A 24,691-nucleotide genomic window follows, 5' to 3' on the forward strand; every position below is an offset into this window, starting at 1 on the left:
TCATGAACAGCATAGCTGAAGATTGCAAAAAGACGTTGGGCAAGCCTAGCACCCGTGCAATGACTCATTCAATTTATACACAAATATAATACATCTCGTATCTTCCTTTCATAAACCCCATTAGAATTTGTGCACATATCAAATCTTTGAAAATCATAATCATAAATGCTAGACAAAAGCCACAATATATGCAAAATACCGAAAAATGAAAAGATAAATTTGATTAATTTTCTTTTGGAAAATGAATGAATGACTTTGGGTGAGTTTATAATCAGATGAAAAGCGTAAGAAACCAAAGCCCAGTATGATGATCATGAACAATGCGTTACAGAAGAAATCGTTATCGAAACGTTTAGAAAAGAGACGTGTGGTCATCAAAATCGTTACCATAGAGAATGAGTCGTAATATCAATAGAACACGAAAATTGGGCATGAAGACAGTGAGAGAAAGGAAGAACAGGACCATTATTTCCGTCAATTGATCCTAGAGTCGATAAACAAAAGGTCAGCTGAGTAAATTGATCATTCGCACCAGGACACGCCAACTCACACTTGGCCTCGGCAGGACTACTACTACCCATCTTAGCCAACTGACCCCACATCTCGGTAATTCTAGGAGGAGTCAACATTGATCTCTTGGCATTCGCAGTCAGTCTCTTCGGAGTCGAGGATTTGACACATTGATCGATTTTTCTAGAGGGAGTTGAGGGTAATGACACAGGTACGGGAGGCTGAGATACCAAAGTGACTGTCTTTGGATCTAGGTACTGGTTCTGAGTAACATTCTTTCGGACCGGTAAGAAGCTTCTCTTGGGTATATGAGCCTTAGGTGGAGATGTCAATCCAGAAAGAGCATTTATGGCAGTCTCGCCAGGAGGTAGTAGCGATGCGGAAGTCGGAGGTGGCGTAGTAGACGGAGTACCAACCGGTGGTGAAGGAGATGAAGGTGAAATAACTCTTCTTCTAAGCTTATTGGTGATTCTAGTCTTAGGTGTGGAGGGCGGTCGTTCCTCAGGATCGGGTTCTCCATCAATCATCATTCTCTCTTCGCTACTCTCGTTGTCGACACAACCGGATGGAGAGGAAGGTACGGGTACAGGTGAACTTTCTCTACTCGGTGGTGGAGATGAAATACCGTTCTTTGCAAGTGGTGATCCGGTCGGTGACCTTCGTTTAGGTGGTCGATGATCTTGATCAGATGAGCTGATCGAGCTCATGGACGCACTCGAGGACGATCTAGACAAGGTCGGTGCAGGCACTGCCAAAGTGACTCTAGGTGGCGAAGACTTGAAAGATGGTATCGATGATCGACCAGCTGTTCGTTTGGTGCCTCGCATTGATCCGGTAGAAGGTGGAACAGAGTTACTCTCGGGCTCGGGGGTACATTGAGTTTCCATGACAGGTTCACTGGTCGGCTCTGATTTTTCCATGGGTGAGTCCTCCGTGACGATAGGTGGGCTTGCAGGTTCGAGAATGACAGACAATTCTTCTTTGGCTGGTGAGGATGTCGTGTGATGACTATTTCGTAAATTGAGTCGAGCAGGGGTCTTTCGAGGTTGACCAGCTGCATCTCCAGCTTTGTGGACGATTTTGGTCGTGGGTGTGCTGCATCGTGGAGAAGTCTTGCGCTCGGATAGCTTGACGGCTGCTTCTTGTAGAATAATATTTTGAGCATGCTCTGCGTCTTGCAATGCGTGCGATGTGGCAGGTAGTAGATTGGTGAGTTCTGTAGGGGGAGTTGCGAGAGGGTTGACAGGCTCTTTGGCAGCGGCTTCGGCTGCAAGTTCTCGAAGAAGCTGGTCGCGGGCAGCCTATACTCCTTTGTCAGCTGGATTATCTTTAAAAAGAGACTGTTAGCTTACCCAAACAGACCACTTCATCTGATTGATCAACATGTAGTGTTGTTGTGGTCCAACTACCATACCAGGTCTTACAATCCGCATGAAACCTATGACCTCTTGGGCAGTGAACTGATATTTGTATATGAGATAAGCTATGATTCAGTGTGTCAGCTTGACTAGAAGATATCCTGGTCATGATAGAGAACTCACCTCCTATAAGTACTCCTGTTCTACCTAGTCCGGCCTTGCAATGCACCGCAACCTTTTGTCCTCGGACCTCTATGGTATTTTCCGCTAGTCTGATGAATTCTCTGACGATTTCATCCGAAGGATTTGAGCCATCGTCGAAGTACATCTCGACGTGGTCCATCCCCAGATCAAGGAAATGACGACGGTCGTACCTGGAAGGCAGTAGGTCAACATCATTTCATCATCTTAAGCATTCTTGCCTTTATCCTCCTCCTACTGAAGCTTCACTCACAGCTCATCGTTCAATCTGACTACCAAGCCTACATTTTCCTTCTCAAAAACTTCCATCACGCACTTCATAGCGTTTGAGGTGATCCTTGCTTTCTCGACAGTCTTGACTGTGGTTCTAACAGTTCCTCTTGGAGTCGAAGTAGTTTTGGTAGATGATCTAATCGCTTTCAACCATCTTTCTTCCATTGGAGATGCAAAAGGTATGAATGGGCCGAGGATATTTAGATCCCCATTACTGTGCGAGTACCGTTATTCAGCTTCGTCTCCAGATATTCGGAGAGTAAAACACAGCTGAAAATGCACTTACTCGACTTGTTCATATTTCTGATAAACCTCTTGATCGAAGTTGGCTAAATCCAATAACCCATTATTCATAGCTTTGTCCACTCCATACAGGATATCCTGTGTGTGTCAAACATTGAAGCGGAGGAAAGTTCAAAGAAGGAAAGAAGAGGAAGAGGAAGGAAAAGTCGAATTAGAGATCAGCTTGTCGTACTTCCACGATAGAGTCTTAGTTTATACACCAAACTTACCTGGATAGATAATCCATAATCCATAGGTCCATTTCCAGCATCTCTAAAAGGCATGATCTCAAGCGGCGCTATAGGTCTAAATGCATTCCAGGGAGGTTGTCGCCCGACAATCAACTATCATCATTTCACATGAAACAATATGAGCTGATGTCTTTTTTTCTCTCAGAGACAAGACCTCCAAATATGTAGCTCACAAAGTATAGAGCAACGATAAGAGTCATACATGACTTTTTCTCCGGTTCGGTAGTGGTATACAGACATAGGGGTTTCTTCCTCGCTTCAGTACGCTATAATACCGATGCAAAGTTAGCATCTGGTCTTACTACCATAACGCCTGATAATGAGCAGAAGGTGAATTGGACTTACTTCCAACCTATCATGTATCCTGATACAAGCCTGAAAAGTAAAAGCCAAATTGAATGGTCCGTGATCTTTCGCAAACGGAGTATAATGCATCTCTTCGTCCACTATATATATATATCACCAGGGAAGAGCAGAGTCGACGTCAGCTTATCTCTCATTTGTCAAAGTTGACGAGCGACACGAAGCTGAATCAACAGACTCACGCGAAAAGAGTAGGACACTTCTACCTGTCTCAGGATGTACATACGGATGTCTACCATGAGCTTGGACTTGCCTCTCTGTCAATGAGGTGAAAATGAACCGTTCGTTGAACACTGCTACTGGATTAGGGAAAGATCGCATACCGCTTGAAGATGAGGAGAGGGACGAGGAGGAAGATGGGCTGGTGGTGATCGACGATAGGGAGGATGAGAGTTGTAGAGGAGACATTTTCATCCTGACAAGCCGAGGAGGGACGGAAGGAAGAAGGAAGTTGAATGATATTCTGATGGATCGTAGTTGAGGGTATCCAGAGTATGTGAAGAATCTCGACTGGATGAGAAGATTAGGTGACCTCGGATGAAGTGATTTAGAGGATAAGAAAAGAGAGAGTAAGGAGAAGAATACAGGTTGATGGGTGGAGTATCGAGGAGGAGGAAGGAGAAGAAGGATTGGTGAGTGATTGATATCTATCCTGTTATATGATGGTGTGTTGTGTGTGCATGGTCAAGCAAGAGAAGAGGTCCATGCGCCTGAATTCCGTGGTAAAGAGCGATGTGCTACAGCCGCCAAGGATAGATAGATAAATGCGACCAATCTGTGCCAAGGCACGGACTAAATACGTAATACCGCATGACAGCCGGGATCAAAAGGACAAAAGCAGTCGCGTAACCTTCATATCTGTACTCGAATACTGTACAGTATACAAGATCACTCATTGAGTCCAGGCTTACAACAAGATACAAGACTTGGCCATTCAATACAATCTATGTTCTCTACTTTCTACCATATCTATACAAATCGCCTCGTACAACTACGTCCAATCCTAATTCATCATTGATATCCAAATGACTGACTCTCTGTTCATATACTTTGCTCAACGGATTATCATCGGATAACGGTTCATCGTCCCATGAAGGTGATAAGGAGGAAGTGGCAGGTGAATTCGTAGGCATGAGTGAATCTCCAGAGATGACTGACCATGCTTTGATTCTTCGATCGGATGTGGAGGAGAATAAAGTCTTATCGTCTGGGGAAGTCGTTAGAGCCTAGGTTGACAGGAATCAGTTGGAAGTTCTTTACATGGAGAGCAGAATATATGGACTCACGACGTTCGAGTGGAATGTATTGAAATGCCCTTCGAATGTTCTCAGTGGCTTATCACCAAATCTCGCATCGAAGAGTAACATCTGAGAGGAAACAATTTAGCACATCATCTATGTAATTTCATAGCAAGGGCTCAGTGAACACACCTCATGACTCATCCCACTAACGACCACTCCCCAAGGTACCGCCGAGTCCTGTATCCTTTTGACTCCCACAACAGCTTTCCCCCTCATCGTACTAGCTACGATATTCGAGTTCCTAGGACTCGTTCGTAGATCTTCCAAAGTGACATGACCCGATCTCTGACCTACATACACTAAATCACGGGAAACTTGATGGACCGCCAGTGCGTCAGATTGTAATCTACGTGGGAAAGATCGAAGTGACGAGCTGTAATTGATCGTAGTCAGGCATTTCGCACCGCCTGGTACAAGGAGAGAAGTCAGCTGCTATCCCGCAAAATAGATTCAGAGATTATCAGGGATAAATTCCAGGCGAGATACTCGCAGATCTAAATCTCATACATCACCTTGTAATCGGAGGGGTAGAGATGAAGGTTATTCAAGGGATTTTGGGCACAAGAATGACTCACCTAGTGTACATACATCATCAAAACTACTAACTCCATAGATCTCTGATCTGTGCAAGTCCAATTCCGAATGAGTCATGAAGACATGATCTAGCAATTCTGGATCTCTCTTGAAAAGATGCAGGTGAGGTTCGGATCCACCGGCGATGGCTCTATCAACGAATTAGAATGACATCAGCTCATTTCCAATCTAGTGTACTCGATGTAGCTGAATTGCGATGGAAGTCACACTCACATCATCGTTAATCGGGGTATGTCACAGTGCATTCCTACGAGCTATGTAAGCGGACACAACGGATCAGCAATCAGTGGAAGTTTTAAACGTATTCGTGCCTTCGAGATTGGGACAGTACAACCCATAGGAGTTTCAAGGAGAGACAGCATTTGAAGCTCGATACAAATCACATTTTGATGATTCAACTCACGTTGTGAGCGCATACTGAGAAAATCGCAGTATTTCCGTTCTTATGATGCATAATGACTTTACCGTGATCGGTTGTAGCGTATTAAGCCTCATCGCCAAATGTCTACAAGGGGCATAAGGGACATCAGCACAATCAACGTTGGTCAAATCCCTTGATTATCATTCAGAGCAAGCGTTAGGTGATGTGAATGAGGTGTGCTGTTAACGTAAATAGATAACATACCTTATAAGACGTTATGATCTCCCCATGACATCCACAAGCATGATGTTCGACGTCCAATTCCAGATTACTAAGTATTTGATTTTGTAAGCTGTGCGAGAGGAAGACAGATAGATCAGCTCTCGTGACATCTCCACCTGTAGATGATTAGAAAAGTCTGAGATGATGACAATTGCTTCTTTTCGATATGACTGACACTCACCTCAAATTCCTATCGGTCTTCTCTCCACTTCCTCCATACCTAACTCCAAATCTATTTTTCCTCAACTTCCCCATTCTATTCAATTTACTCTTATCCATCAGATCATGCGATACAGACACGCTTCTAGCTCGTTTCGAAGCATGGGTGAAACAGTCCGGCTGGGGTAGAGTAAGGGATTCAATATTTCGCATTTGTTCATCCCTCCTTAGCTGTGAGCGTTGAGCTTGAGGTTGATATTCAGGTTGAGCAGACCGTCTGGTATCTTGCGACCTTGATCTGGCATTGCTCCTCGGATCGATCGATTCGTTCCTCTGTGAGATCGAATTTGGAGAAGGATTTCTCCACTGTGGTTGATGTCTACTTGATGGACCTGCTTGTGATCTAGGAGGAGGTAATGGCCTGGTATCTTGCTCAGTAGGGGTCGGTATAGGTCCCTTGGGAGTAGGAAAATATCGATTTCTGATTGGGTCATAGGTCATACCTGGTAGACTACCTAATGGTCCTGACATGATGACGAGTGACTGGTGAGGAAGGGATGGAAGGAAGGTAAGGTAGATCAAGATTCAATGTATGGATAGCTCTTCCGGGTACAACGTATTTTGAGATCGTACTGTTGGACTCCCCACGTCGCTGAATGGTCTGTTGATATACAATTCGCAAGATGAGTCAGAGTGAAGTGACCGTAGAAGGATCAATATCATTGATAATCATCATAATCCTTCTTTCGAAAAGTACTCGTTCAGCTCCGCTCTCGGTGGCAAAAACAGAAAGACCACGAGGTGATCGCGTGTCGCTACAAACGCTCGGACCGTTAACGTCGTCCACCGTAGAAATCCCCCTCTGTCAGCGATCTGAGGAAGGATCAGAAATGGTTTCTATTCTCTCATCTGGTATACATATATCCAATCAGCTCCATATAAGTGTGCAATATGACCCAGCCAACTCAAGCAGAGATATTCGCAGCTCTATCAGCTCAATCATCCAGCTCTTTCAACAGATCACAACCCCCTATATCGACTTATCAATCATTCGATCAGGATCCTGTAACTCAACTTACTATACCGGAATCGGAGAATGGTAAAAAAGCAAATTCAAGGAGGATATATTGTCCTAGGGATGGATGTGGGAGTGTCATACTTTTAGATGGAGTAGGGGAATGGATAGATGTCTATGAAGGTAATGTTGTGAGTATCCATAAACTGTGCCTGCATATTCATATTCTTATCTTTCATTCACTTCATCTCATTCTGATACACATGACTGACATTCGCACTACGACCTTAAACAGCTCCCTCACGATCCCTCGTCTCCCTTCCCTCCATCATCCTCATCCCACGCATCATACTGGTACATCCCCACCGGACCGTTCTCATTCGAAAACATAGGATTCTCCAGACCCGACAAAACCAACATCAACCCTCTACCATCTCATACACCTAAAGATATCCAGGGGGAAATATCAGGCAAGGTGAAGTACCTCATATGCGCGGAGTGTGATTTGGGTCCACTAGGTTGGAGTTATGATGGTGGTAAGGCGGCTTGGTTGGATGTGAGGAGAGTGAGGTATGGGGAGATGAAGAAGTAGCAAAAGAATAAGAAACGTTAGTCACTCCCCTATCATTGTACTTGCATCTGCAAATCAGTTGATTGGTAAACAATCGAAGGTACGAAAACTATTGTAAACATATATAAATTGCATATTCACATTATAGATTGAATGAAATACACGACAAAAGCATGAATGGATTGATTGATTATATATGTAAGCTACAGATGGATTTCATATGACACTTTGACTATACACTTCAATGAATACTCTGACTTTCTCATCCGAAGACTGATTCATCTCTTAATCCGATTCTCATCCTACCATTCTGTTCTCATACCACTCCAACCCTACATCTCCTTCAACTCCTCAATCTTCTCACTGGCCTCACTCTTCCCCAACCCTTCTACATCCTCACTCCCACTCACTCCTTTTTGCTTTTCAAGCACCTTGATGAATCCCTTTTGCTTATCCGTAGCAGGTTGGTCGCCCGTCGCCCAGTTCTCAGGATGATCGAGGTGGGTAGGTGATCCGGGTATGGTATCTGTCTCGGTGGGTTTCGGGTAAGTCGCTCCTGAATCAGCTTGGACGGGTGGATGCGCTTCATCGTAAGGGTTGTTGTCCGTAGTAGTCGAAATGGAAGGATCGCTTGTTTTGGCTGCATTGGCTTTTCCGTTTGTAGAGGAAGAAGAGGAATCGTCAAGTTTGGGTTTCTTACTTGCTCGATCTCCCTCTTCCTTTTCTTCCGATTCTCCACCGAAAACGCCATCGAGAGTAGTTTGTTTAGGATCTTTTTCATCATCTACGTCTACGTCGATATCTTGTGAAGAGACAAGTTCGTCTTTTTCACTCTTCTGAGTAGATGTAACAGTGGTGCCCTTCTTTCCTTCTTTGGTGTCCTCTTGAGAAGAGGGATGATCTTTCCTCTTCTCGCCAGTTTTTCCTTCTTCTTCCTCTCTCTCTTCCTTCTTTGAAGTATCTCCCTCATTTTCCTTCTTTTGATTATCCTCTTCAACTTCGGCTTCTTTTTCACCCGATCCGACCTTTTCCCCCTTCTTCAACGACTCTATAATCTCACTCGCCTCGCTCTTCCCCAAATCACCTTTCGCAATACCCTCATCAGGTACTAAACCGGGGTTCTGTTTCTCCAACACAGCAATGAAACCTTTCTGCTTCTCTGTGGCCGGTTCGGAGCCTGTCGTCCATTGTTCTGGGTGATCGAGGTGGTCGGAAGGTAATGGTGGGAGTGTAGTGGAAGAAGGATCGGACATTGTGAAATGACTGTATGAAATGATATGATTAGCGGTAGATCGCCATGTCCTGTGGTGTAATGAGCTCACCTTTCTTTTGTAATCCGGTATATTGTAAACTTTTTAAGATGCTGAATGACAACGTATATGAGAGGACAAGAGAGATTAAAAAAGAAAAGAGATCGATTCAATTCTTACATTATATATATATACATATATGTGTACGCGTGTGGTTGAGTAATGTTCAGTCATCAGGATCAAGATCATGCGCGTCAATCGTTGATCGCTGATCGAGTTACGTCATATGCACCGGGTACAGAGTCATCCTGCACGATTGGTTGAGTCAACCTGACACTGAGTATGTATCATCACCCAAGTAAGAAGAAGAAGGAGGCGATACTATGGGTTCCGGCTGGTGCTAGAAGGATTTTCTTTCTCCACATCTCCCCTCATCGAGCTCAATGATAACATACGGATGCAGTGATTTCTGATTTATTCAAGTGAACATCTTTTTTTTTTCGCTCAATTCGTTTTCATTGGTTTTCCTGGTAAAGCAGCTCTTCTGCCTAATAAGAAATCTACGCATGCAATCACAGCACATACCGCTCACTGTCTTTTGTCCTGAGACTCTTGGTAGAGTCAGGCTGGAAGGGTGGTGTACTCCTTTTGTGCAGTCTTTTACAACATATGTTAACTCGTACTCTTGGTCGTCGATCACCGCCACAATCCCCGCCACCGCTCAATCCATATGGCTCTTCGCGTTTCAGAACTGAGCCTCCACAATTGACCGTACTCATCTCTCAACTCAAATTCGAATTCATCCATCCGTCTTTCAACCGAATCTACGCATCACACCTCACACTCAGTACCCAATAAAACAGCAAAGATGGAATCCGATCCATGGGCAGACACACCATCCACCCCTAAAATACCCTCACGTCCTGCAAGTCCTGGTGAACCTTCCACCTCGAAAGTAGCTTCATCACCACCTATCAACCCTATCTCATCTCCACCTAACCCTCCTCCACAGGAAGACGATGGAATTGACGATTTTGACGATTTCGATGAACCTGCTGTACCGATAGCTGGGTCTAGCGGAGCTGTTGAGGCGGATGAGGATGAAGGGTTTGGCGATTTTGGTGATTTCGAAGAAGGTGATTTTGATGCTCCAGCGGATGTAGATGAGGTTCAGAATGGTATATCTGGTGTGAGGTTGGTGGATGAGCCTATAGAACAACAAGACCGCTGGGTGAGTTAACTTCAGATCGTATAAATTGCTGCTGTTTGTCGTTTCATTTAACGGGGGAAGCTGATATGTGACTCGGTCGTCATAGCATGCATTGAATCTACGTCCATTCCCACCCAAAGGAGAATTACTAGATCAACTATCAACCCTCCTCTCACCATTATACTCATCAGGCAATATCAGTCAATACCTGACAGATGATCAACCGAGGATAGGAAATGGTTTGTCACAGGTATTGGTCAGTGAATCGAGGTATGTAAGAACTCATCCTCATTTCAGTCTAGTATGTTACCACAGCTCATCCCTGATATTGTCAATAGTCGAGATGCATATGCTCAATTGACCACTGCACCAATGTTGAAACCACTCGATTGGACCAGGTCAAGGGTAAGGAGAGAACATTTAATCTCCATGGGCGTTCCAGTGAATTTAGATGAGGTGAGTGAATCATTCTAAGACATTCTGCTTTGTATCCCTATAGATGCATCTACTCATACGATTTGTTGTAATGTACGAGAAAGATGCGAGAGATCAGCTAACATTCCTGAATTTAATTGAATATAGGTCGATTCGCATAGACTTTCTGCCCTTCCACCATTACGCATAACCACCAACGCCAGCTCGTCAAACAGACCAATCCCCCGTCGAGCAGAATCGTTAGATGTCAATGGGCGATATAGCTCTTCCCAGAAAGGCAAATCAAGAGAAGTCTCGCCGAATGCTCAAACTGCACCGAATAGTGCTGGAGCCAAGGGGACGAGGGGTATTGGGAAATATGGGTTGGGAGTGAAACCTGAATTTGACATGGAGAAAGCAGAGGAGTACTGTGGGTTGGAAGAAGGTGAGTAAGTCTCTTTTTAGCGAGATTTTATGGGGTTTAGGATAGTTGATGGAGGATATGCGGTGAAGAGTCGATGGATCGAAAAGAGATGAAGATTGGAATAGACCTTGATGAGATGAATGAACATGGAAAATGGCCAAATAGAATGTTCAAGATTGTTTCAGATATATTCAGATGCTAAGGGGAGAATGCAGGAAGTCGAAGAGTCATAAAAGCGATTATCAAGGATATGTATGATCATTGTAGCTGACTTTCCCTACGTGTACAGACCGATTATCTCTACTGCCCTTAGCCACTTTACAAAAGCTACAAGCCGACATCGCTCAAACCTCTGCCCTGGCTTCATCGAGATTAGCTTGGGAATTGCAATTGAAAGATGCTCAGACTCAGGATGCAGCAACATAGTGGGTATTATACTTCTTAAATTCTCTCCGCCTCAGTATCAGTATTCAGTTCAATGTCGATATCACTGACTCTCTTGCATCATTTGCTTATTTGTCTGATCGGACAAGAATGGCTGATTTACCCCTTTCATGACTTTAGCAACGGCATGATATCGGAACTCATCGCCAATGCGGCCAAAGTCAAATCCGCCCAAGTATCGTCAGGAGGTGTATTTAGGAAATCATCAGTGAAGAGACCTCAGAGCGTTAGTGGCACTGTCACACCTAGGCGGACGGGTAGTCCCGGTATGTGGTAGATTGGGTGGTAGAGGTATGACTCGCATGAGTCGTATGGTATAGATTGCACTCATTCTGATCACGTATATTGAGTTCGTTCATTCATGCATACTTTGATCTTCTTGCGGTTTTAAACGATATACATATAATCTTGTACCATACCCTCCCTACCTCACCTTGTCCTACAAGACCACCAGAAGGGACACACCGTGTATCTTGTAAGGTTTACCATCTCTCCTTGTTGGAATGACTATTTCTTCTTCCCATCCCCATACCAAGTTCCTTCCGATCACCTGTCCCGGGAGATCTAGCTCTAATTGTAATCTCATCGTTACTACTAACCATTGAGCCTCTTCTCGAATTCGGTGCACTCCCTCCCCCTAACCCTCTAGCTAGGGGACTACTTCCTCTTGAGATGGCTTGTCCAGTGTGAAGTAAAGAAGCCCTTCTTCGTTTCTCATTACCACTCAGGGAATTATCGCCATGCCAGTCTTTTCCTAACGGTGCGATATCAGGTAAAGCCATAGGTTGAGGTAATGCCGCGGATTCCCTTTTGACGAAGACCGGTGGGAGCGGACTGGGTTTGGCGGGAAGGGAGGAAGGAAGGTTCTTAGGAAGTGGTAGTGATCCCGCCACTGCAAGTAATTCAGGTGAATTTGACTGTGAGCGAGGGTTGGAACGATCACTTGATGTAGAGATTCTTCGTTGAATAGCTTCGTTCAGACTTATAGGTTTGGGTTGTATCAGACCATTACCATGACCGTTGTTGGGATTGGGCAAAGGAAAAGGAGGAGCGAATGGATTTAATTCACTAGTACCATGATGTCCACCGAAAGGTGAAGATGATCTCCTATTCAAAATTGATTTGGAAGATGTAATTGATGAATTACTATTTGATCTTGATATTTTACCACCTCCCCCAACGAGGGAGTTTTGATCAACCAGATCTTCTCTCGGACCTAATCTTATACCTAGATTTTGAAGTGATGTTGTTGATGAATTAACGGATCGCGGGAAGATACTTTCTCTTTCTCTTTCTCTTTCGTTCACAATTCCTTTATGAACTTTATCTTTCTCTTGATCCGAATCATTAAGATGACGATGACTGGGGGTCTGTCCATTTCCAATTCCATTTGTTCCAAAAGGATCATCAAAATCGACTAAAATCGGTAATTTACCTTCCTTGTCATCCATCGATCTATAACTGAACAACGTCTCTGAATCCCTCGTTGATACACCATTTCCATGTCCATATCCATATCCATATCCATCATCTGAGCTATTCCCTCTAGATATACCCGATCTAGATCTATCACAAGGATGTCTCTCCCCTGATAATGGGATAGGTAAATCCCTCGAGATAGGTTGGTTATCAAATAAACTAGATTGATCCTCTGATATACCCCAGTCCGAATCTGTCATGGCGACTGAACACCTCAAAATGGGTGTGAAGGAACTTAGTCTACGGGAGATCTTACGTGGTTCGGCACCAGGGTGGTCTTGGTGTTCGTTAGGATATGCGAGAGATAGAAGAAATGCTCGAGGGTAGGTTATCGACTGTGAACGTTCTTTGGAAGAAGGGGGAGATGAAGGAATACTATGGGAATCATAAAAGGGTTGGTCAGTGATTTGGTGGCTTATGCTTAAGATTTGAGATTTGGACTCACTGATCATCTACAGGTGAAATTGCTTTAGGAGAAGTAGCTAACATGATGATAACTAAATATGGTAGAATATGTAGAAGATTTCGAGAATTCGATGACCTGTTGAGAAAAAGAAGTGCTTTATGAGAGACCGAAGACGTTTCTCAGTTGTTGTTCAGGAATTCGCCCCAGCTAGTCAAATCTATATATGGATCTCAATAGTAGTCAAAAAAAAAAGGTCAAAGACAATCAATTGATGATTCGGCACTTCCGCACTTTCCTTTTCCTCGGATGAGATGGTTAGTCAATCCCAACTTTTGTCTTAAAACCCAAAAACAAACAAAGAATGGAGCGTCATCGTATTCATCATAATTCTTCCTTTCTCCTTCTCTCTTCGGTTAAAGGATGGTCAGGTCAAGTATATTTCAAGGGGTAGAGGTCGAATTGATTATCCCAAAGGATACGTGATCGATAATTGATGATCCAATTCACCTTTGTACTGATCTCTGTGGTTAGTGACATATTGATGAGTTCATACTCGCATCAGCATGAGCAAATTGATGGACCAGTACGTCCATTCGAGTCTCATTTTCATATCTTTTTGCATGCTATCCATCTCATGAAATCTCATCATATTCCACCCGTCATCTACGGAAACCTCAATGTTATATCCTTCAATGTCTGTGCGTTCATCTAATGGTACATTGTTGATCTTGAGTTCAAAGTAAAGTATGAAAGGAAAATTAAAAATCGGGATTGACGTGGTATCTTGCTTGAATCGCTATTTGATGTCGAAAGTACATCCATTATCTCTTTTGATATCATACCTTGGAAAGACCGTCCCCTTCCATCGCCGCATTGCTGCTGGATTGTCTCACCACGTTAAGCATGAGTAAACCTAATTACCATTACACTCAAATTGTCTGTCGAGTAGTTGGACATGGCATGATCGAGTAGGAATTTGGAGGCATCTTGAGGATCAGTTATATTTCGAATGAGATCGACAGCTTCCTGATCTTCGCAAACGTCCCAGAGCTGTGAAGATAAATCGTTCAGCATTAAGCCTACAACAGATTTCGAGGAATAACCGCATAGAGGTAGGGGACAAATCAAGGGCATAGCATAGATCAACTTACACCGTCACAGGCGACGATCAAGAATTCATCTTGGTCATCCAAGGCCGTCTCTGTGGTATACGGCGAACCGACAACGAACTCCTTCATGGACGAATCACCAAGCGATCGAGTGACAGCGAGGACACCTGTATAGAAACCATCATTAGTAAATATGTAAATATGCGCGTGATAATCCGCTAGAGGCACTCACCATTGACTCGATTGTTCATCACGAAACCGCCAGCATCAGTGATCCTCTTGGCTTCTTGAGCGTCAGAGCCTTTATGGTCGTATGTCAACCTGACGGCTTTACCACCTCGGCTATACCACAAAATCGCAATCAGCTATCGAAGAGAGATTCATATCAATCAACAGCTGACTTACCAGATGACAGCTCTAGCATCACCGACATTAGCCGTATAAAGGACTCTCCTTAAATTAGGATCATTGGCAGGATCTATAGCTTCAACTTTCGTTCCGTCTTCCGCTTTGATCACATCATCTTCATCTTCCGCCAAGGCATTCTCATCGTCTTTGCTATTACTTGATCCGGATCCAGTAAGAGACTTGACGAAATCTTTGATTCTTTTACTTGACATTTTCCTGACCATCCCACCTGAACTTGACGACCCATTTCCTGGAGCACCTGCACCGCCCATCTGACCTGATGTACCTCCTCCCATAGATGATCTTCTCGATCCAGGTTGTAAAGCCGTTTGAGCTTCCAACTCATCTTCACCTTTACCTTCCATCAGACCCCTGGCTTGTAAGCCATTATTGATGTATCCGCTTTTGTCTGGCCCATCCCCCTTTTCCAGTCGAAGGAACGCTGTCACGGCGGTACATCCGGAAGAGGTTTTTCCAGCATGAGCAAGGTGAGAAAGTCTAGAGTCGACAACGTGGAAGGTCTTGTTCATGAGGTCGGGAATGGGTTGATCAGGATGTGTAAGGATAGCGTCGAGAAGGTACTGCAGTCAGAAGTATATCGTCAGCTCAGCTGTCATTTAGTGGCACACAGGCGATGTCGAGCTTACTTCGTGGAAGTTCTGTCCACACCACTCGGCAGCATGTTTACCTGCGTGGCCACTAGATGTCATGCAATATTGTCAGCTATCGCCCTCCTTCAATATCCCAGAACAAGTCAATCACTCACTCGAAGACAGCAAAGTACCCTTGACCTTTCACCCCCGCAAAGTCATATACGAAACTATGAGCATCCTCCATAGTCCTTCTACACCTTTTATTCTTATCTTCACTAACTCCCACTCTAAACGTCACCCGATTGGCAATTTGATCATTGCATTTGTCCGGGGAAGCTTGCTTGTCTGACACAGCAGGATGTCGATTGAGTACCTGTAAACCAGTCAGACAATGATAAGCATTTGGTAATTAACAGATGGATGGTGAGGTAAGAAATGATGTCCGCGACTCACACCAAAAGTATCTTCACCATCTGCGACCGTGACCGTCTTACTCCTCGCGTTCGGGCCGTCACTCAAACCACCTGGTCGTTTGGGCATTTCTGGTGAGTTTGCGGGTGAGTCGTAATCTGAGATTGAAGTGGGTGTGGTGGTTTGCTGCGGTGATGTCGCAGCTCTGTATGATATATGAAGTGATGATGGTGTTGAAAAGGGAGCGATGAACATGTTGAAGAAAGGTGAGAGATGAAAGATGGGAAAGGTCGTGGTTGTGTTACAGGTACGGAAGGGACGACAAACATATATGGCAACGATCAAAGCGCATCATATCCATCAGCATATCATCCTATTTTCACAGTATATGATCACAACTCACATTCCACCTTGTCCCATGGCTGCTGAGTTGGCTATTGATTTAATCATAAAGTCAGATACTCTTCTATTCCATCTGGCTATCATTATTCTTAGTGTTATCTCTGATGGACATATGATGGATGGAATATGTTGTACAACAATGTCGAATGATGATGCGACGTGCTTGAATAAAGAAATAGAGGCGAACTGGTAATGATAATTATACAAATATAGAGAATAACAAGAAACAACAAAAACAAATGTTAACACGTACAATCATCTTTGGAGGACACGAGGTCAGCTAATTTTGGATGATCGGGATGAGCCCTTGATAATGAACTCTGCGATGAGTTACCGTCGTTATTTGACAACATCTTGCACTATGTCGTGATCCTTAGATCCTAGATCTGCCTCGACTGTGAGTGGAGGTAAGGGATGGTATGATCCGATAGGGAGGGGCAGTAGAGAAAGTGGGACTGGGCTTAGCTAAGCAAAAGACAGCGAGGGGAGAAGAGGTGGGGTATCGTGTGGTGCGGTATAACGATATTACTGTATCGATTGAATAGCCTTCGGTCACCTCGGTGAGCGGTCAGATGTCGGGTTGGTGTAAGAATTGATTCCGGTGGTTTATTCCAGCGTTAGACACTGTATGTTGAGTGGTAGGTAAGAGGGGGAGATGGCGATTGGTTGTTATCGCAGATGCGGTATTATATGTTGCTGGGTGCAAGGTGAGTCACGTTGATGCACTTCTGTTGGGGATCAGATGATGACGATGGGTGATTGAAGAATGGGTTCCACGGATGGAGTTTTTAATTACAAGTTATATTGCGGTGAGGGGTGTTTGCATCTTGATCTTTCTCCATCTGGTTCAGAATGAGCCCAAGGGATAGGATAGCGCGTCATCAAGCATGGCAGTAACGTTACCGCGCACTAGCTTTGGGTTCAACAACTGGGCCCTTCCTTATCACGATCACTCCGATCACGAGAAATAACACGTCATGTCTGGGACGTACCGGTAGTGGGGGTGAATATGAATAACCGGGTATGTGATTTGACCAGTCGGTTGAAATCTTATTCCCGACTGGAAAATGGATGGCCGGCTACATCTCAATGTCAATCACATATGAAAATACCCAACATCTTCCATCTCGTATGCCGGTCCTGTCCTCATCAATACATTCGATATATAACGTAGAATATCCTTAGAGATACCCCGGCCCCGGCTTGTTGATATACCACTTTCTCCCTCTAACTCTCTTCCAAGATATCCAAATCAACCAAGATGTCAGACGAAGGATCAGAGTTGGAGATGTCCTCAGGTAAACAGACCGTCGATCCCATAAAATCATTCTTGTCAGGTGGATTCGGTGGTATATCCTGTGTGTTGGTAGGACACCCGTTCGATCTGACGAAAACGAGATTACAAACTGCCGCTCCGGGAACTTATAGTGGTGCGGTGGATGTGGTTAGGAAGACGATTGCTCAGGATGGAATAAGGGGGTAAGTGAGCTCTACTAGATGAGCTGGACATATATCATCAGTTATGAGGGCGTCAGCTGATAAGTGTTCTTCGTTTCACAGTATGTATAGAGGTATCACACCTCCCATCTTAGGTGTCACTCCAATTTTCGCAATTTCTTTCTGGGTGAGCACCTACTTCCTGTTAGTCAAGGTCCACATGTCTTGCTGATAGAGTTTCTACCTGTGCTTGATAGGGTTACGATCTAGGTAAACGAATAGTATATTCCCTCACACCAAATAGGACCTCCCAAACACTCTCTATATCCGAGCTTGCATTTGCGGGTGGGTTCAGTGCTATCCCAGCTACGTTGGTGGCTGCTCCTGCGGAACGAGTTAAAGTTTTGTTACAGGTGAGTCCATCTACATGATTAGCTGTTCTGTAAAGATTCATCCAAATGACATGGAAGACAGCTGATATATTCTATTGATAGGTACAAGGTCAAGGTGGTTCATCATTATATACCGGACCTATAGACGTAGTAAGGAAACTGTATGCCGAAGGTGGTTTAAGAAGTTTGTTCAGAGGTACAATCGCTACTTTAGCAAGGGATGGTCCGGGAAGTGCAGTGTGAGTCAGCTACTTTTGCACACTTCAATGTACGAAACAAGCTGATTTGGATGTACATGTACATTATAGATATTTCGCTACATATGAATTACTTAAGAAACAACTTTCATCTTCCCCTGAGACCTTACCGAATGGTGAAAAAGCTCCTGCACCTCCATTGTCGTTACCTGCTATTATGGCTGCGGGAGGTACGGCAGGTGTAGCTATGTGGAGTTTGGCCATCCCCCCTGATGTGAGTGATACGTATTATCATCAGAGGAAATTATGCCAGATCCCAAATGTGACCTCTCGCCGTCAAATGAAGACTGATACCGCCATACCTTCTGATCAAATAAATCATCTCTTAGCAATATACATGCTGATACTTTGTTTTCTTTTCAATAGACCATCAAATCACGTCTTCAATCTGCTCCTCACGGTACCTACGCAGGATTCATGGATTGCGCTAGAAAACTGATCGCTGCGGACGGTGTGACGGCTTTGTGGAAAGGGTTCGGTCCAGCTATGGCCAGAGCCTTCCCTGCTAATGTGAGTGTGGGATGGTGCTTGAACCAATCTGAAGAATCGAAGCTGATCGTTGCATCGTATGATTTCAGGCCGCTACATTCGTAGGAGTGGAATTGTCCCTTAAAGCGATGGAGAAATTATGGTAGATGATTCAGTTGATGTGCTAGAGCTACGAGTGGATAGAAGGGATACAAACATTGCAAGGACGTACTGTATTGGAGAAAAGGACCTTGCCAATGGTACAATCTTGATGAGGGGCATGAAGTAGGTATATACGAATAATGTTATACCATTCATTTTGCATTATACACATTTATATTACTCGCATACTGATTTTGTGTGAAAAACATACTAGGAACTTACATCACCCATTACTGACGCACACACCACTTGTTTTCCCGCTTTTCCTGTTACATATAATGAGATATGACTATCTTTCGCGTGATTCCCAGAGAAAGTATCTATTACCATATGTTGCATTCGAACGGCATTGAGCTACTAATCTACTATGGGTCATTTGACTTTGGGCGTCTCGGTAACCCATTTCGGACCCTTCTTCCTCTTCCCACCAGTCGACTCTCTCTTCCTATTCTTGTTCTTCTCTCCCCTCGGTGTAGGAGTGGCAACAGTGGTAGGAGTAGGAGTAATGAGCTGTTCGAGTCGTTTCGGTGGGAGTGTTTGAACAGGTGTAGATGGATCCAAGAGCGATACCCTCTTTTTAGTTGATTTAGGAGCATTACCATTGGTCTTGGTCTTGGGTGTATCATTGGACTTGGTGGTGGTGATGGTGGCAGGTCCTTGAGGAGGCGGTCGATCGAATGAAGATGAATTATGATTGGAGGTTTTACTTGGATCTGTCGTTGTTTCAAAGTCGGAATCGGAATCGGAATCAGTTTCATCGGAAGAGTTAGAGCTAGAGGAGGAAGTTGAAGTTGAAGTTGAAGTTGAAGTTGAAGTTGAAGTTGAAGATTCAGATTCGGATTCTGAATCGGATGTATCTGATAGATTGACTGATTCATGTTCTTTAGGAGTTTCTGTCGTTGTAGGTATAATGGTAGTTTTAAGGGTGTCCTGTTCTTTTGACTTTCCTTTTGACTTAGTAATCGTCTTCCCACTATGCTGATTCCTGTCCTCTACCGCTTCGGGTTTGCCTTTGTCTTTGTCTTTGCCCTCTGCATTGGCGACTTTCTTCTTTTCCTTCGGTTGCGTTTTCGTTTTCGTTTTCGTTTTCATCTTCACCTTATCACTCGTGCTACCATTTCCACTCCCATTATCTTTCTCCTTTTCGTCCTCGACCATTTTGTTCTTATTAATACCATCGACAACATCGGTACTAAGAGTTGATCCTGCCGACAACCCATTAAGATCTCCTAACCAGAATGCTGCAGAATTTCCTATGCTTTCAATTTTTACTGCATGATCCGGTACTTGCATATATCCAGTTGATAAATGTATCCTTCTGATCTCTTGATCTTTCTTGTCTTTCTTCTTACTCGACGAAGAGGAAGGATGGGAAGGTCCCTCGAACCATATGACAGGTAAAGGATGTGAGAATCTAGGTGATTCACCCTCCCGCTTTCGTTTCTTGCTTGATAAGGTTATCGGATCGATGGAATATGGTGAAATTGTGTTTGTGGATACGGAAGGATGCATAAGATGATATTGAATTATTTGCTCTTCGCTGAATATCGGTGGGGTGATTATAGGTATGTTCTTGGATTTCTTCCTGGAAGATCTAGATTTAGGCTTGGAGGAAGAAGCAGAGGGTTGAGGTGGATCTGGATTGGGAAGTACTGGTTCGGATTGCGCTTCTGCTAAAGTGGAAGGAACCAAGTCCTGAGGAGCTTCAGGTTGAGTTTTGGATTTGGATTTGGCCATTGTGTTCAGTCGAGAGAGGTACTTATATGGGACAATGCTCTCAGGATGTTGAGGAATGGGATGGAATCTAAAGTGGAATCGTTTCGACGTTTTCGCTATTTCATCCGCTGCACTTTAATGAACGAGTGCGTGCGCTCTCTATATGGCATGAGCTCGACGCGTCGAGGGTGTATTTGTACACTGAGTACTTTGAGCGATGATGAAGGGAAAGCTAAGATCAAGGTCAGAAAGAACTCTTGAATGGATGGAGTGTTCGAAAAAAATCACAATCACACGACGCTGATTGACACGCGTACAAAATAGCAAATACGAGCAAACAAGAACATTACAAAAGTGGCATGAGGAACGTCGATTAGAAACAATCCTAATTGCACCGGAACCATCTTCCTAATCGTGATTAGAAGAGCTTTTGTGACCGGAATCTCCTTTCAGGCACAGTAGTTAGTACACACGCACTAATAAAGTTTGACCAGGGTTATCGACAACTAGCTTTCATCAGTCATCTATTCAAGCAGTCAAGTATACGTCATATCGTTCGTGGGAGGAGGAACATCAAGGTGAATGCAAAGTCGTGAGAATTGCATTCCTAAGAAACATCATTTACCAACAATACTTTATTCCTTGAAGACGTATAAAAAGGAGTCACAAGAGACGATCACTTCCTAGTCGATATGTCAACCCCCAATCCACCTCAGAGAGTCACTCGATCAATGTCCAATCATCCTCCCTCAACAGCAGCTCCACCGCCAGCAGTGGATACGGCACCGGGTCCACCCGTCCAAGCTCGTTCCACCTCTCTCAACCAGGTAGATACGAACCCTTATAAAGTGGATTTCGTCATTCCATATTCAATATCGGTTGATAAGAGTCAAAGTCGACTACAAGCTCAGCAAGAGATCAAAGATGGTTATGAAGTGTTGTTAAGGGTTTTAGAAGGCGAAGATGGTCTGAGGATCTCGACTAGGGCTAAACCTTCTAACAACTCTGCGAAGGGGCAAGAGGAGATTTGGGTGTTTGTAGGTGCTGAGGACGGTAAGGTCGTTGAATTGGTAGAGAGGGAAAAGTGAGCGCGCACTTCTCGTGGGGAATAACCCAGAGATGGGGTTCGAAGTACAGTAGTATCAAGCTGATAATCTTCGATGTTGGTTATAGATCACTCGATCAAGCACATAATTTACCACCCCACTCAAACCCAATTCCACCTTCGCCCTCTACTCGAATAAGATTGTTATACAACTTACTCACTGCCCCGGCGATCCAAGATGGTTTGGGTCTTACTCCCGGTCAAGGGAGATGGAAGAGGGTGAAATCGATCATGGCGTTGCACGACGAAATAGCCGATAACGAATGGGTCGAGAAGTGGACGACTGGAGGAGATTGGAGGATTGGGCTGTTAAAAGGATTGGATGGCAAGGAAGGCCAAGGATTGGGTGAACATGTAAGTTGGTATTCCTGCGAATGATTATACAGTGTAGCATTCTCTTTCCTAAATGAAGGATTCTCTTATAATAGCCTTGAGCTCCCTTCTACGACATCTGTTGAGACTGATCATGCTTGAATTCCTCATAGCAACCCCCTCCTGTTCATCTGTACTTCAACTTCCTCACGACCTACACCCTCTCACTCTTGCCTCTATCAATTATATCAGTGTTATTCTACCTATTAACTCCGTCGGATTCATATCCTCCAATATACGCTTTCCTCCTCTCCATATATTCTACGGCATTCGTAGCGATTTGGCGAATCAAAGAACGTAGACTCGCTGTCAGGTGGGGTACGAGAGGGTGCGAGTCTGTCGCTGTAGGAAGGTTAAGACCTGAATACGTAGCAAATTTAGGATTGGATAAGAGGGAGAATAAGGAAGATGCTGTGGATTTGGTACAAGCTGGAAATGATATCAAACGAGATATAAAAGTAACTGCTTCTGTCCCGATTATCATCGCTTGCGGTGTAGGACTGGGTGTGGTTCTGTTGGGTATATTCATGCTTGAGGCGTTTGTTGGGCAAGCCTATGATGGTTTCGGAAAAGAGGTTGTGGTGAGTCTGTCGCACAGATATATCTTTACTTACACAAGAGCGTAGCTAACATATCTGGTTTTAATTGGTAGCCACTCCTCCCTACAGCTTTGTTCGCCATTGTCGTACCTCAAATCGTAGCTGCGTATGGAGTTCTGGCGAGATCAATGGTAAAATGGGAAGATCACCCGACGCCCGTAGGAGCTGAGAAGAGTCTGACAGCTAAGACTTTGTGAGTCGGCTTGACGCTCCAATGGTATCGATCGGATCACGAGTAGGTAGACAGCTGATCACATGAATCTACCAGCGCAATGAACGCCATCGTAGCTTATCTCGGTCTCTTCTTATCTGCGTGAGCTGACCTATATTTTGTGTTCGAACCGAGTCATGACAGCTAACCATCTCATCATAGTTACATCTACGTCCCCTTCGGATCATTCATCATGGCTCGGGTCCAGCACAAACTCACCAAACAAGAGACGATATCCGTATCTGATACTCCTGAGAAAGCGGGTCTGGGGCCAAGAACAAGTGGAAAAGAGCAAAAAGGTATCAAAGCTGGAAGACTGAAGGGTCAATTATTTGCTTGTAAGTCAGCTAAAAAGGCAGGTCGTGCATGTATCAGCTGACCTAGCTCGGATCCTTTTCAGACACTGTAACTAATCAAGGTATGATCAACCTATCCGACGATCCGTTGACCTCGCAGAGTGAAATCGAGCTAATCTGCGTGGATGTACACAGCGGTCAACGCCTTCCTCGAACTTGGTCTACCTTACATTATGCGATTCGTGGACGATTGGCGAGCGGGCAAGACCACCCTTAAGGAAGCTTTCAAATCTAAAGGTAATAACGACAGTACTGAGAAGGTCCCTCGTGATGACGAGGAAGTCGAGAAGAGGTTCTTGGAAAAGGTTGAAAGGGAATTAGCACTGCCTGATTACTCGTTGTTCAGTGAGTGACCATTCTTCGTGACAGCACCTCATCATCCAAGAAATAATGTAGATTTTGATTCTGATATTGGATCCACGTTCACAGCCGACTACGCAGAAATGGTCACTCAATTCGGATACGTTACCATCTGGTCTATCGTCTGGCCATTAGCACCTGTCTTCGCTTTGATCAACAATTATGTTGAACTGCGAAGTGACGCATTAAAGATTTGTAAACATGTCAGAAGACCTGTAGGGGACAGAGTCGAGACTATTGGATCATGGTTGGAGACCTTGGTTAGTCTTGCCATTCTACCCCACCTTCTAACGGGAAAAAGTTATTTAAGCTGATCATCTGGGGTTTCTTGTTTTAGAGCATCATCTCGTGGATTGGAGCGATCACCAATTCCACTTTGATATACCTCTTCCGACCTACCTCTTACCACGCTGATCAAACTCCCAATCCCAACCTCACTCCCATACCCGGTTCAGCTTCTTTGCATTATATGATTGATCAATATAACATCTCACACAACCTCAAGAATGTCTTACCCCTTTTGATCCCTTTGGGACTCATCGCTTTGACTGCAAGTCACGGATATATCATTTTAAGATGGTTAGTTGATGGATTGTCGGAGAGACTATTATGGAGGAATAGCGAGGAAGAGAGGTTGGTTCAGAAGTTGAATGCAAACCAACGTCAATCGAACTTAAACTCTGCGGCCTCCACGTTGACTAGAAGGGAGAAACCGAGGTTGTGGGAGAGGGATGAGAAATTGGATAGGTTCTGGAATGGAGGGAAAGAAGGTGGAAGAGAGATCGGACGGGTCTTGAAAGCTGAATGAAGTGGAAATAAATTCCGGGAGCCTGAATGGTCGAGGAAACAAGAGAAGATGGTAGATGCAGCGAGACAGTAGGAAGGAAGCGAATTGATGATTGTTGGACCATACACTTTAGTTATGTAGTCGATACACGAGATGAAAATGAATGATGAATATGAAGTAATCGTATCAACTGTGAGGATGGCCCGAACAATCACTCGTGGAATGTTACGTCGGAGGAGGATGAAGAAATGTTCATTTCCTATTTGTTCTCACGTCTGTTCATGTACGAATACATATGCAAAGGGGGATGCCGAGAACTGTACATATGCGATGGCTTCCGATATTAATTAATAGAATACAATTTATAATATACAATGATATACTGTACAGGCGACCCA

At 44.2% G+C, this 24,691-nt stretch overlaps 11 protein-coding genes across 11 annotated transcripts; 4 read left to right on the forward strand and 7 right to left on the reverse strand.

Moving 5' to 3' along the window:
- Positions 1-383: 383 nt before the first annotated feature.
- Positions 384-3,646, reverse strand: I203_105527 (uncharacterized protein; the record flags this gene model as incomplete). The annotated part of the gene is made up of 9 exons (XM_065517798.1): positions 384-1,811; positions 1,863-1,993; positions 2,052-2,242; positions 2,323-2,556; positions 2,629-2,723; positions 2,855-2,968; positions 3,049-3,141; positions 3,221-3,321; positions 3,421-3,646. The coding sequence occupies 9 exons, from the start codon at positions 3,644-3,646 to the stop codon at positions 384-386; spliced, it is 2,613 nt and encodes an 870-aa protein (XP_065373102.1).
- A 545-nt stretch (positions 3,647-4,191) lies between these two features.
- I203_105528 (uncharacterized protein) lies at positions 4,192-5,587 on the reverse strand (the record flags this gene model as incomplete). The annotated part of the gene is made up of 6 exons (XM_019144685.1): positions 4,192-4,464; positions 4,525-4,605; positions 4,669-4,946; positions 5,115-5,263; positions 5,347-5,387; positions 5,537-5,587. The coding sequence occupies 6 exons, from the start codon at positions 5,585-5,587 to the stop codon at positions 4,192-4,194; spliced, it is 873 nt and encodes a 290-aa protein (XP_019006020.1).
- Positions 5,588-5,617: 30 nt separating this feature from the next.
- On the reverse strand, positions 5,618-6,466 carry I203_105529 (uncharacterized protein; the record flags this gene model as incomplete). Its single annotated transcript, XM_019144686.1, has 3 exons — positions 5,618-5,638; positions 5,759-5,846; positions 5,958-6,466. The coding sequence occupies 3 exons, from the start codon at positions 6,464-6,466 to the stop codon at positions 5,618-5,620; spliced, it is 618 nt and encodes a 205-aa protein (XP_019006021.1).
- Positions 6,467-6,886: 420 nt separating this feature from the next.
- Positions 6,887-7,542, forward strand: I203_105530 (uncharacterized protein; the record flags this gene model as incomplete). Its single annotated transcript, XM_019144687.1, has 2 exons — positions 6,887-7,141; positions 7,246-7,542. The coding sequence occupies 2 exons, from the start codon at positions 6,887-6,889 to the stop codon at positions 7,540-7,542; spliced, it is 552 nt and encodes a 183-aa protein (XP_019006022.1).
- A 311-nt stretch (positions 7,543-7,853) lies between these two features.
- On the reverse strand, positions 7,854-8,774 carry I203_105531 (uncharacterized protein; the record flags this gene model as incomplete). Its single annotated transcript, XM_019144688.1, has 1 exon — positions 7,854-8,774. The coding sequence occupies one exon, from the start codon at positions 8,772-8,774 to the stop codon at positions 7,854-7,856; it is 921 nt and encodes a 306-aa protein (XP_019006023.1).
- An 865-nt stretch (positions 8,775-9,639) lies between these two features.
- I203_105532 (uncharacterized protein) lies at positions 9,640-11,540 on the forward strand (the record flags this gene model as incomplete). Its single annotated transcript, XM_019144689.1, has 6 exons — positions 9,640-10,002; positions 10,088-10,251; positions 10,320-10,437; positions 10,564-10,840; positions 11,109-11,244; positions 11,384-11,540. The coding sequence occupies 6 exons, from the start codon at positions 9,640-9,642 to the stop codon at positions 11,538-11,540; spliced, it is 1,215 nt and encodes a 404-aa protein (XP_019006024.1).
- A 205-nt stretch (positions 11,541-11,745) lies between these two features.
- On the reverse strand, positions 11,746-13,231 carry I203_105533 (uncharacterized protein; the record flags this gene model as incomplete). Its single annotated transcript, XM_019144690.2, has 2 exons — positions 11,746-13,117; positions 13,188-13,231. The coding sequence occupies 2 exons, from the start codon at positions 13,229-13,231 to the stop codon at positions 11,746-11,748; spliced, it is 1,416 nt and encodes a 471-aa protein (XP_019006025.2).
- An 814-nt stretch (positions 13,232-14,045) lies between these two features.
- Positions 14,046-16,089, reverse strand: I203_105534 (uncharacterized protein; the record flags this gene model as incomplete). The annotated part of the gene is made up of 8 exons (XM_019144691.2): positions 14,046-14,198; positions 14,300-14,424; positions 14,490-14,599; positions 14,663-15,246; positions 15,313-15,364; positions 15,432-15,631; positions 15,712-15,874; positions 16,073-16,089. The coding sequence occupies 8 exons, from the start codon at positions 16,087-16,089 to the stop codon at positions 14,046-14,048; spliced, it is 1,404 nt and encodes a 467-aa protein (XP_019006026.2).
- Positions 16,090-17,332: 1,243 nt separating this feature from the next.
- On the forward strand, positions 17,333-18,792 carry I203_105535 (uncharacterized protein; the record flags this gene model as incomplete). Its single annotated transcript, XM_019144692.1, has 7 exons — positions 17,333-17,550; positions 17,632-17,695; positions 17,766-17,921; positions 18,003-18,139; positions 18,209-18,371; positions 18,524-18,667; positions 18,736-18,792. 7 exons carry the CDS (start codon positions 17,333-17,335, stop codon positions 18,790-18,792), a joined length of 939 nt encoding a protein of 312 aa, XP_019006027.1.
- Positions 18,793-19,159: 367 nt separating this feature from the next.
- I203_105536 (uncharacterized protein) lies at positions 19,160-20,524 on the reverse strand (the record flags this gene model as incomplete). The annotated part of the gene is made up of 1 exon (XM_019144693.1): positions 19,160-20,524. One exon carries the CDS (start codon positions 20,522-20,524, stop codon positions 19,160-19,162), a length of 1,365 nt encoding a protein of 454 aa, XP_019006028.1.
- Positions 20,525-21,195: 671 nt separating this feature from the next.
- I203_105537 (uncharacterized protein) lies at positions 21,196-24,314 on the forward strand (the record flags this gene model as incomplete). The annotated part of the gene is made up of 9 exons (XM_065517799.1): positions 21,196-21,587; positions 21,677-21,962; positions 22,094-22,561; positions 22,633-22,772; positions 22,848-22,892; positions 22,953-23,128; positions 23,282-23,491; positions 23,576-23,766; positions 23,844-24,314. 9 exons carry the CDS (start codon positions 21,196-21,198, stop codon positions 24,312-24,314), a joined length of 2,379 nt encoding a protein of 792 aa, XP_065373103.1.
- Positions 24,315-24,691: the final 377 nt, after the last annotated feature.

Source organism: Kwoniella mangroviensis, assembly GCF_000507465.2.
Source record: "Kwoniella mangroviensis CBS 8507 chromosome 1 map unlocalized Ctg02, whole genome shotgun sequence".
NCBI lineage: Eukaryota > Fungi > Basidiomycota > Tremellomycetes > Tremellales > Cryptococcaceae > Kwoniella > Kwoniella mangrovensis.